This window comes from Ammospiza caudacuta, chromosome 4 (genome assembly GCF_027887145.1).
Source record: "Ammospiza caudacuta isolate bAmmCau1 chromosome 4, bAmmCau1.pri, whole genome shotgun sequence".
In the NCBI taxonomy this organism is placed as follows: Eukaryota; Metazoa; Chordata; class Aves; order Passeriformes; family Passerellidae; genus Ammospiza; species Ammospiza caudacuta.
The window spans coordinates 76217067-76229728 of record NC_080596.1 but is presented as its reverse complement, the minus strand read 5'-3'; the positions used below and the strand labels follow the sequence as shown (position 1 = coordinate 76229728).

Sequence of the window (12662 nt, the reverse complement as noted above, 5' to 3'; positions counted from 1 at the left end):
TGTACATTAAGTTCAGTCACTAGTGGAGTTTTTAAGGTTTCAAAATCCTTTTCCAACTCACTGCTCTAAGCAAAAAAGGAACAATCTGCTCCAAGTCTCTATGGGTTCACTTCATCAACAATGCAGTGAGTTTTCAGATGACTTCAGTATAAAACTTCTTCACCTCTCCATATTTCTCTGGAGAAAAAAAACCATAACACAAGGCTATTCCATAAAAATATGCCACTTCTATGTCCAAAAAAGACGACACAGATGTCTAGGTTTGTAGAAAAGTTGGTTTTATGTGGCTATCACAATAAAAAGATATATTTATATGTACATCTCTATATTCATGCATACACATAATGAAATACAAAGGTCACGAGAGTCTTTATTGGAACAAGGATGTTGACAGATTTTGTGACATGGCATAATCAAATGATTCCATTTTTCCAGGATACAGTGGTATGTTTACTCTGCTATAAATGTCAGCCTTGGGAGCTGAAACTGATTTTGTCCCATGATCTTCAATGGCTCAAATAAGGAAATAAGGTGCTTACTTAGGGATTAGTCTGGAACAGCCCAAGCCTACCAGTGATTATTGAGTCCAGTGCAGCCTCTGTCCAGAGCACTGAAACAACTCTGATTGGTGCTCATTAACTAATTTAGTATAAAGCTTGCAGGTAAAAGAATTAATCATCCTCATCAACAAACTGTGCTATGAACCTTTCCCACTGCTTCTGCAGATCTCTCTCTCACTATAATTAACCATCATTATTTCAACACGCTGCTTCTCCCCAAAGTATTCTTGTCTAAGTATGGACAGTGTATTAATTACAAACCCAGATTTTAAAGAGCAAAGTGTTTTTATTAAAATTAAGCCCCCTTTTAGAAAAGTTGTGATTCCATGACTTTACTGTGAATTTCATCAGGCAATCTTTGCGTGCAGGTAACAGGAAAACTTGGACTTGTAACCAGGCTTTTATAAAAAAAGGTTTTCCATTTTAAAACAAGGGACAGGGAAGTTTTTAAATTCTCACACACAAGCCTGAACTGCAGAGTCAACTTCTCAGCATTGACACCCTGACCATGATTTGTTTATGCTGGAGCTTAGAGCCAAGGAAAGAATTTTAGCATTTTAGTTACCCAGACACACAATTAATACTTCAGCAGCCTTTCCTTTCTAATTGATCTGGTTCATATGACAAATGATGAACATCTCACTTGTCAGTGTCTTAAGCAGTAGTTTCAAGAACTGAAGTGTTTGACAGAGCTGCTGGAACATTTGAAATTTCACTGCCTCACTTTCCTAATTAACACACGAGCTCCAGACAGCCAGGTTGACATTTTACAGTTAGGTAAAGGAAGTTAATACAGTTCTCTTAAACACTGAAAGTTTGAAGATCTAAGGTCTATTCTTAAAAGGCACTTGGGAATTAAATTCATGCTTTTGCACCAGGACTTGGAACTACAGTTCATTGTAGTCACACTTGAGATAGTTAAAAAAACCTCATCAAAACAATTCAGAGCCAGCAGCACACTTTCCTTGCTCTGAAAGAACACAGATCTTTGTCTCTGCAAGTGTAACACAGAGTTTCTCATCTGCCATTTCTTGCAAGAAGATGTAATTTAACAGCTTACATAATGTTACTGCTTTGTGATGAACACTGTGCTTGCTAGCACAGAAACCTTTGTTACTTCAGAAATGCTGGAAGAGGAGGGAAAAGTCTCAAGACTCAGTTTGAGAGACTAAAACTCAACAGGTCACACACCCACATCAGTATTTTGACCCAAACCAGAATTTTCACAGCAATTTTAATGAGGTGAATTACTCAAGTAAGTATCTAGATTCACTGCATGAAGTCTTTCAGCTGATTACTGACAGCAGATTAAATATTTAAATATTTAAATGCAGTTTATTCAGAGTATTCATCACTTTTCATCATGTTTCTTGTTAAATTCTGTCTTAACAGCATTTGTTTACATGACAGTAAGAAGTCTAAAAAGGCCCATATTCATAACACTTAACAGCTTCTGAAAGGCCAAAATGACCTTTTCCTTCCAAAATTAGTTCTCTCATAGGCTCTGCCAAAATCCCTCAGTGTCTTTGGCCACAGCTGTAGAAATGAAACTATTTGAAAGCCCATCTGAAAGTCCAACTTCCTCTATCCATTTTAAGTGCTCTTTAAAAATGTAATTTTTAAAGAAATTACACCCTACTGACCTGTAATCACACAAGGGAATTAAACACCACATGGACAAACTACATTTTTTGTTGTCTAAGCCCCAACCTTTCATTTCTACAGTCATACCATGTTGGAAAAATATCAAAACCCTGGACAGACAGTTGAGTGACAGAATCTATACTTGCAAAAACACTTCTATCATTAGAAATGCTTGCACTCCCAAAATCTTTAAAAACATGGGCTCGTGACTTAACTTGTAGTGTAAAAACAAAGTTATATTTGCACAGATTTCAAACGTGTGCTTTTCATAACCACTGGTTCTATTTTCATGTGGTCAGCAGAAACGACTTCAGCAACAGGTGACAGGCCAGTATTTCATGTATCTGCTGCTGAGAACATTTGTGAAGGATCACACAATCACTGACACCCTCCACCTCACAGAGCTCTTCACAGCTCTCCTGTATTCTTTTCAATTCTCTTAAACAATTCAGTGCTCTTAAATGTATTTTGGGGGGAAAGTTCTTTCCTACGGGGTTTTTTCTAAACCACAAAAATACACCTGAATGAATCTCACAAAGCTGCATCCATAAATAAAATTCTCTCTCAGAAACAAAGGAATGTAAGTAATAATTTGTATTACTTCTGCAATCTGAGATATTCATCAGCAGCTCTCAGAGCAACAGTCCACATCTCTCCTTTGCCTTCCTGACACCAAAAGAGAGGTCATGGCCACAGATAGCAACAGAGAACCACAAAAGCAGGAATGAATAATCCACAAGCAGCCTGAATAATCCTGAAGTCAACTCTCATTCTGTGATGCTCACTGTGCAAAGGATGATGCAGGACAGCTCATCAAACCCAACCATCCCTGGCAGGGAAGGACTGTGTACTTCTGTGGTGTGTTATCATCCCAAATTACCTCTTGGGGTTTTTGTTCCTCCTAATTCTAGGGAAGAATGAATCAGAGATCTCCCCAGTGCAGGAAAAGGAAAAAAAGGAAAAAAATAAACAACTTCCTTCTAATTTTTAGCCTAGTTTATTGAAACTGATGTTGGCCAATGGCACCAAACAAGAAACTGAACTACATTTTCTTCTTACAGTTCATCAGAAAGAAGTGATGCAACCCTCCAGCACTCAGTACTTCAGGGTGACCTTCAGCACTCTGTTTAATTGCTAACACATTCTATTTCACAGGCAGCCTGCTTATCTGGTATAAAACACCCAAAACAATCCTTTGTTCATTTATTAAGTCACAAGGACTTTTGCTTTTCTAGAGGGAAAAAAAAGCCAGTACTTGCCAAGACACAGCCTAGTAATACAAGGCAGATGATCCTTTCATTTGCTTGAAATTACAAGTAACTTGTTTTCAATCAGCAATTACACACAATTCCCCAACTCAGTTACATCATCTGGTTTGATAGTTATCAAATACATCAGTCCCAAGGCTGAAATGCTGACACACTCCAGTTTGAAATGGCAACATGATGTAAGCACTCAGAACAAAAAAGTTTGAGAATAGTACTGACAAAGTTTTGTAAGTGTTTGTTCCATTATCTAACAGCTACCAAACAGGGAGAAAACTGCATTCCTTTTCTTATAGACAACTCTACTTTTGAATATTTAGTCAGGAAGGAAATTAAGCCTTACCTCTGGTTTACTGAGGCTGGATGACACAAGAGAACCTGATCCCACATCCAGATCCCACTGTTTTCTGCCACTGTTCTCTGGATCCAGTGCAGCAATCCGTCCATCCAAAGTGCTGATGATTACCAGAGACCTGCAAGGTGGAAACAGCCACAGTCAGAACTGCAGCAGGGTGGAATTCCCCTTTTAGCTGCCTTTTATGCTCAGTAAAAGCCAACCCCAACCCTTAAGTTAAGTCTCTGTATTCTGCAGAAAAGCAATTCAACTGGGTAGGTCTACCCAGACCAACAATGGAGTAGAAGAGCTGGATGTCATACACCAATTTCCATGCTGTAAGACACTTTCAGAGCTCAGATTCAGGGGAAGGCAATTGACTTTTTGCTCCTGCATGCAAATGTTACCACTAAAATACTGAATGAGATCATCTTTTTGGAGATATTTATACAAACAGTATGGATCTCACTTCTTCCACTCCCTTCCAAACTGAGCTTTCAAAGCAACCTAAACCTATTAATCCAACCGACCAGGATGTAAGAAATATGAAGTTGCAACTAAGTTTTCAATAATTCTGGATTAAACATCAAATTTCTAGGACATTCTGTAAGTCTCTGAATAAAAAAAGTCCCTCCAAAGGCACACACAGGGCACTACAAAAAACTTCCAGCACCTGCAGACCATGAAGAAATGAAAGTGGGTTTTGCAGCTTGGGCTTTAAGTAGCCTGATGTCTGGGATACAGGGCCATGGCAGGCTGGCTGCTGATTTCCACAGTGCCTGAAGCTCCTCAGGTTCAGTAAATCTTGTTCCTTACACAGCTGTACAATTAGAATAAGCATTTCTGGTTGGGCTAGAGCCCCAGCATTAAAATAAACAAACAAACAAAATAAACAACACATCAGAGACAAAGCACTGACAAGGCATTTCTGAAGGGCTTTTTTTTTTTTTTTTTTCCTTGAAGATTGTTTCTCTCTGACCTGAAAAAGCTGAGATTGTGGTGTCAGTTTGGCTTGCAGCAGCTCAATCTTCAAAGGCTGAGGGAGTAGAATTTGATCACTTTTCAGGCTGCCTGCACTGAGGGGGGCTGGATCCAGTGACCCAGAAGGACCTTTATAGGCACTGATTTCAATGAGAACAAGAAACTGTGCAAATAAAGTGATGGGAGATTAACCACTTTCAGGTGAGGGTGAAAGGGCAGGGGGCTGGTGGTGCACACACAGACACGTGTATTAATCTTTACTTTAAACAATAAGGGACAATAAATTATTGTCTAGAGCTCTGGCCAAATATTTTCACTTGTCCAAAGTTAATGGTGTAGTAACACAGAATTTAGGGAAGGAATGATGGGGGTTATTAGTTTGCTTTAAGGATGGAAAAAACTGAAATCATGATCTAGAAACATGTTCAGAGAGAGTGGCTCATGGCATCACCTCCAACAAAGGTCATGTAAAACATGGCTGGTTTACATGTTAAAGTAACCCACAGCATTTATAGGATTTTATAATGCTTAGAGCACTACCCTACTGATAAAGAGAAAAATAAAGAGGTCTTTAACCTGTTCCAAAAATGCCAGAGCAGCTCCTACTTCTGAAGGTGACCAAACATCACATTCCTCAAAAAGCTAAGTTTAAGAGACTGTTAGAAAAATCCCAATTGTGCAAATATTTGCTCAGTAGGAGACATAAGTTTTTATAAGCCGATTACAAACGCTTTTTCCAACTGCATGGAAACGTAGACTGGGTTAATAATAAACCAGATTGCAGGAGATTGACTATTTTCAAGTACTGTAAACAAGTGCTCACACACTGAAGGCCTTGGACACATATTTAACACACTCTGTTTGCTTTATGGTAAAGCAATTTATCTGAAACCCTCTAGCACTGCATAAGAAAATATTATTCCAAGTGGGTCTACTTAAATTTTATGTTGATCCTCCTGACAACTAGGTTATAAAAAGAGGTAGAAATGCAGCTAGAATGAAGGGAATTTTGGCAGAGAAGACAAATCCTGAAATCACACTGTGAAATGTTTTCTTCCCTTGTGCTCCCATTGTTTTCCTTTATCTAATTCTTCCTCTTTGACTTCTCCCTCAAGTAACAAATGTTTCATGCCTTTGTATCCCACATTTCTGTGTTATCTTCCCCCACCAGACGCAAACCTCAGCCTTCCCTAGGAGTTCCCTCACTGTTTAAGGCTCTCCACCACCACCCAGACAGTGGTTTTGGAATCTGCACTGCCCCCCGGCCTCCAGCCACACAAAGGGTGCTGTAACCACTCTTCAGTTTAGCTTCAGCTGATTGGGAAAGAGGAGGGAGTGTGGGGAACCTCTGTGCCAGCAGCACACGCTTGGAGGACCTGGTTTAACCAATTCTGCACAGTGTTGATGCCGAATTTTGCCCCAAAAGGCGAGAATAACTGCCTGAGAGACTCAGCTTAAGTCTCATAAGCAGGAGGTGTTTTATTGCGATGCGTCGGGGAAATCACAAAGTGGATTTCCAAGTTTCCCGTAACAAAAGCAAGCTCTTTTATACAGTTTTGAATATGGGATTACATCAGATCATATACGTAATTACATCTTTGCATGAATATTCATATGAGGCGTGGTGTAGGCGGAGCGTGGGCGTGGACATTTCTTTTGAGGATCATCTTGGTGGTCGTTCCGGTTGCCTTCATCATGGGCTGGGGTCTCCTGATGAGTCTTCCTCTTTAAACTTTTGAACCTCTTCCCTAATTTGGTCAATCCCCGGTGTACTTGGCTTGGTCTCTATGGCTTGGCAGAGTTCTTAGGGTTGGTTTGACATTGTTGGCTCTGAACATGCTTAGCCCATCAGTTCCCCTATCCCTATCTCTGTCCTGTCATTGTGTTCCATGCTTTAGCTAATTAATTGCTCTATGTGTTTCCTAATACTATACCTATTACTGCGACCTGTGTGGGTCGCGGCTGGTGAGAGAGAGACGGTGAATCTTGTTTCTTGAATCAGAAGGCTGAATTTATTAATATAATACATTATAGTTATACTAAATAGAATATAGAGAGAGGTTTTGCAGAGCAGCTAGCTAAGCTAAGAAGAGATAGAAAAGAATCCACAACAAAGTTGTGGCCAAGGACTCAGTCCCCTGGCTTGAACTGGTGATTGGCTCTTAATTATAAACATAGAAAATGAGCCAATCAAGGTGAATCCTGTTGCATTCCACAGCAGCTGATAATAATTGTTTACCTTCTCTTCGGGGGCCTCTGGCCTCCCGAAGACGCAGAAATGTGAAAGAAAGGATTTCTGTGGAGAAATGTCTGCGACATATACCTTCTTCAAATGCCTCACATTCTATGTTTTAACTCATTATTTCTTGAAGGCTATCTGTTTTGGGGCTTCAGTGTAAAAATCCTGGCTTTTCTTGGGTGCAGGGGCACTCAGGGTTAGTCCCCAGCTGGGGAATGGACTTTGTTTCACTGACTGAGCACACACTTCATGAGACACAGGAACAGATCCAGCCCAGCTGTATCTAAATCTTAGGTGTGGCTACCTTTAGAACTGGAACTAGGTGTAAGAAAAACATCCCTTTCTCTCTGCTTTTGAAATAACTGATTCATTTTCAACTAAATAGCCACATTTCTGGTTCCAGCTTCATCTTGCTCTTCAGTGATACCACACACCAGGAAAAAAGAGCTAAAACTCCTCACTTTTCTGATAAAATCCTTCATTCCTTACTCTGTTGGTGTGAGTTAAAATCTCAGTACCTGTTTTCCTCTTCTCTGATGGACTGCAGGAAGTTAAACCCCATCACTTGAACTCTGATTGGTGCAAGAGCTGAAATTTGTGCCCAACACTCTCTCTGGTGTTTCTCACTGTCACATTTTCCCTTCCCTTTCTCTGTGAGCTTCCAGTGCTTGCAGCTTTGTGTACTGGGAGCACGAAGTGGTGACAAGAGAACTCTCTCCTGCTCAGGTAGTCTAGTCAAGCACTAAATTAACACATTATGATAAAAGCAATTTAGGCAACCACTTCAAGAAAATATTTCAGAGCTTTAAAACAGGCCGGTGGCTTGCTTTTTGTCACCCCACAGTGCCACTGTGGCTTACTGCAGTGTGTTATGGCAATTCTTACATCAAAATCTTAGAAACATGAGATGAATGCAGCCACAGCTGCAGAACAGAGTCCTTTCAGCCACCTGTTTGCCAGCCTTTGTCAGGGCTGCAATTCCTGTAATTCCATTACATCAAAAAGTGTGTATTTGATGTGTCCTTGGGCCAACTGATGGACAAACAGAAAGCAAAAGGAACTCCAGACTCAGTTTCTATTTTGATTGGGCCTGATAAACTCTTATTCTCTGAAAAACAGCACTTATTGCTGGCTCTATTTACATCACTTCCTGACTGGGGTGAAGCTGAAGGACCCAAGATGGCATCTTCCAGAACACACAGATTTCCTGAGAACAGTACTTAACCCTAACCCTTCCCTTCTGAGAAGGGAAAACACAAAATATTACCCAGCTTCAGGTCAAAAAATCACAATTTTAACACAAAGGATAGAGACAGACAGCATCAAGGCTGTGTCAATCCTTGTTGACACTAAGTCTCAGACTATATCAGGGAGTGAATCACATCACAGGGATACTAAAGAAAGGAAAAAAACAAACCTATGACCAATACCACAAAATTATATTTCAGTAGTCTCCACAAGCCTGGACCAGAATAAAAAAGATACAAAAAGAAATTACTCAAAATGAGGCAGTCACTTAAATCCTGGGATCCCACACCTGAAAAGTAAACATCATTAAATTAAAACCTGCACTTCTCCTTGCCTTGAGCTGCTGGTGCAAAATGTTTTGTGATGGAGAAAAAGAAAATCCTTCTGGGCCCTTACAGATGGCCAAGAGCAGGACTAAAGCAAGGGGCCAGTTCATGCAGCATGCAGAGATACAGAAATCAGAGCAGCTGGCACAGAACAAGCCAGTGCTGTGCAGTGAGGGTGTATGTGCACTTTGTACTATGAAAGCACATCTGGACACATCTCCCTGACCCCAACCACCTCAAACCAGCTCTGGGGCTGAATGAAATTGTTTTCTTACCACTTGCTATCCTCTTTTGCCCACAGACAGCAACTTGTTATTCCAGGGCAGTGATAATGTCTCCCCCTTTAAGAGATGCAAAATATCTACTGCAAACTTGCACAGACACTGACAAAAGGCCAGCCCTGGGCCTTGGAACCTTTGTTAGTGCCCACAGGGATCACAGCCCACTCTGGGAGATCAGGAGCCTGAGCACAGCACTGCTCTACCTCAGAGAAGTGAAGGTGTGATTTACCCACCAACAAAAGGGCCAAGATAGCCAGGGGAGTTGTGAACAGGACAGAGGAGGAACAATTCTTCAGTTCACCCACACCCTTTCACTGCGCCAAACTTTGCATTTGTTCAAGTCAGTTGTTTTTGTTAGAAAAACAAAGCAGAACTCATGGTCATCGTGGTACATTTACCACTGTTCCTGTTTCAGTTTAAAAGGATCATCAAACCCTCAAAAGTCCATTGGGACATTGCAAATAAGTTAAACTTGCACTCTGAGCAGCTATTCGAACAGCAAACCCTGCATGTCTGTATGTAAAGAGCACAGTAAGTCACTAATCCTCCTCTTTTCTTTTAGAAAAACAAAAGAAATCTTCAAACCAAGATGATGATATTCATCTGCCCACAGCAGAGACAGTTGGGGTTTTGATTTTGTTCTTTTTTTTTTTTTTCAGATTATATTGACCTCTGTATTGCCTGTGTATTGCTGAAGAACAATTAGCTGAGATGAGTGGAAATCTCAGAAACAGAGATTAAAAAATAAATGCACACAAACACTATGGCCAGGCAGCCATTCTATTTTTATTTGATGACAGCAAATCTGTTCCTACATGCTAATCAATTACAGAGCAGCTACATTTAATCTCAGGCTTAATTTACTACATTGAACATCTTTAGTGTATTCTACTTAGCTCTGGAAGACAAACAGAAAATATATTTTTAAAATTTTCCTAGGCTAAACAAACAAGGGTCCTATCAAAAACTGAATACAGCAGAATTGCAATAAAGCAGGTGGTATTTTGATCACCTCATACACAAAAGAATGATCCTGTTGCTAACTGGTGAGACTGTCCTCCAAGAAAACAGGGTGCCAAGTTATCAGCCGGTTTCTTGTTTGAAGTGAATGCTTGGGCATACTAAGAACAAGCTTTGGGCTATTCATTTTCATGTTTTCAAATACAGCAGGCATTTAGTCATGCTGTTCTTCCTTTACACTCTGGCTGTGGCTTGTCATCTCTTCGTTAACAGCCAATTCAGAAGCAGACTGGAATCAGCTCACTAACATTTCTGCACTTGAGTCATTCATCTAAGTCTTCCTTCTGCCGGAGCTTCTTGCCACACGCAGTTATTAAGAATTTTATTTCCCTTTCTTATATTCTGAAACTTGTTCATCAATTTGCCTGGCATGTTTGGCTTCCCCTCAGGCACACCCCAGTGGCTGCGCTGAACAGACAATTAAGTACTCAGGGGAACCGCGTTTTCTTTAAAACAAAACGATGACAGAAAAGGACAGCGTGCTCTGAACAGCTGCGAGCTGCGGGCATTGGGAAGAGTTTACACTGCAGATGCTTTAGGGTCTCCTTCCCGCAGGCACAGAATGGGAGCAAGGCAAGGAAGGGATCGAACGTGGCAATACCAGGGTAAGCAGGCGGGCCAGATGTCACATAGCGTGACATCCGGCAGCTTGTTTGTCTAAGAACTAAGACACCCTTTCTCCTTGCTAACAACGGCGCAAAGAACGAGCACCTCAGCGCTGGTGAGGTCCCGAAGCTCCTTTTCCTCATTGTCACTGCCTCCCCCTCGGTCCAGCCTGTCCATCCATCCCTGCAGCGCTCCTGCAGCGCCAGCGCGGGACTCATCCCCTCCAGCCCTTCTCCGGCCCGGGGACACTTCCCTGCGTGTCCCACAGTCCAGCCCCACGCACCAGCCTGCGACACCCGCATTTCACCGCTTTCCCAAGCACGAATCCATCTGCGATAACCCTACAAGCACAACTCTGCCTCCTCCCCTCTTCCCGCGCCGACACTCCCGACCCATCCCAGCGCCATCCCCGTCCAAGGCCGCTCCTGCACGGGCCCTTCCCCACACACGACCCCCGGGACGCTGCAGCCCTTTCCACACGCGCTGCCCCCTCCCCAACACCGCCAGCTGCTGATTCCCAGCCCAGACACAATGGTGTCCCCCCTGGACACTGCACCCTTATCCTGAGGCGCTGACCCCCACACCGGAGCCGATCCCCTCCCCAGCACTTCCCAGCCGGGACCACTGGCCCCCACCCCAGTCACAGACATCCTTCAACAGTCCCGACACTGACCCCCATCCCTGTATCCACCGATACTCCCTCTAACCAGAGCCAGGCACTGACTCCCGACGCTCCTCAGCCTCCCCAGGCACTGACCGCACCTCAGCCGCCCCACACCGACCCCCACCCAGTTACTGACCCCCAGCCAGCCACTGACCCCCCTGAGGAACCCCAGTCCCCGACAGCCACCCCAGGCACCGACCGACCCCCCTGAGGAACCCCAGTCCCCGACAGCCACCCGAGGCACCGACCGACCCCCCCCTGAGGAACCCCAGTCCCCGACAGCCACCCCAGGCACCGACACTCTCCCCAGCCAACCCCAGGCATGACCCTCACCTCAGACAGCGACCCCGCACTCTCACCCGGGCACTGAACTCCCCCCTCAGCCCCAGGTGCTGCTCCCCATCCCAGTCACCGCCCTGCTCCGCTCACCTGCTGCCGGTCCGGGCCTCTCCGCTGCCCTCAGCGTCCGGCTCTCCGGGCCCTGCAGGGGCCACACCGCCCTCATCGTCCTCCACTGTCACGTCCGCGGAACCAGCGGGCAGAGCGGCGGGAGCGGCGGCCGCCCCCAGCCCGAACGCGGCCTCCACAGCCGCGGCATCGCTCGGCGGCGGCTCCGGGCCGCCCGCCGCTACCCCGAGCAGCACCAGCAACGCAAAGGCGGCCAGAGCGCTGCGGCCCCGCGGCCCCCGCATGGAGGGGCCCGGCTCGCCCGCCGCCGCCACCCGTTAGGACATGAACGCCGCTGTCGCTGTCACCGCTGTCGCCGCCACAGAATGGGCGCCCGCCGCGCGCGCAGCCCTGCCCGCCGCGCCACGCCCGCCCGCCACGTACCGGCACCCCGCGCGCACCCGCCCCTGCGAGGCGGACACGCACCCCATTGGTCGGCCGCCACGCCGCTCAGCCCGCCGCTTCCTTCTGATTGGTGCGTTCGGCGGCCGGAGGCGGGGAGGAGCTGGGTGTTTGTCAACAGAGCCCGCCGGGCCAATCGGAGCCACGCCGCTCTCTCCCCCCTCCTCTACCGCCGCGCCGGCCAATCGCCGAGCGCATGATTCACCGGCCCGCCCGCCGATTGGCTGCCGGCTGGCGCGCGGGCGGCGCGGCCCCGCCCCTTCCTCGGCCGGGCTGGAGACGTGGCTGTTCCTCGGCGCCGGCAGGGCGGGGCCAGCGGCGCGCACCACCCTGCGCGGGGGGAGCGGTGCAGAAAGCGCCTCCCCCCAGACCGGAGCGGAATGGAACCGTCGGGCGGGAAACGGGCCGTGAGGGAGGGAGCGCCCGGGGCCGAGCAGACACGGCGCTGAGTGCCCTGGGGCCGTGGGACAGACCGGGGACTCGGTCGGCTTACCGGTCTTGTCCAGCCGAATTGATTCTATCATTCGGTGGTGCCCCCCGGCTGTTTGGCCGGAACACGTAACCCTAACCCTGGTACCGAAATGGCCCCTTCGCTGACCCCAGGTGACCTCACCCCAGGTGAGCCCAGGTTTGTGAGTGCTTTCT

At 45.7% G+C, this 12662-nt stretch overlaps 1 protein-coding gene across 1 annotated transcript in view; it reads right to left on the bottom strand.

Annotated features, from left to right (window-relative positions):
- EIF2AK3 (eukaryotic translation initiation factor 2 alpha kinase 3) overlaps nt 1–11860 on the bottom strand; it is a 43803-nt gene extending 31943 nt beyond the window's left edge. The window contains exons 1-2 of the mRNA XM_058803502.1: nt 11598–11860; nt 3813–3942 (exon numbers count right to left, since the gene is read on the bottom strand). Coding sequence (XP_058659485.1) covers nt 3813–3942; nt 11598–11860 — 393 coding nt within the window. The remainder of the gene's footprint in view (nt 1–3812; nt 3943–11597) is intronic.
- Nucleotides 11861–12662: the final 802 nt, after the last annotated feature.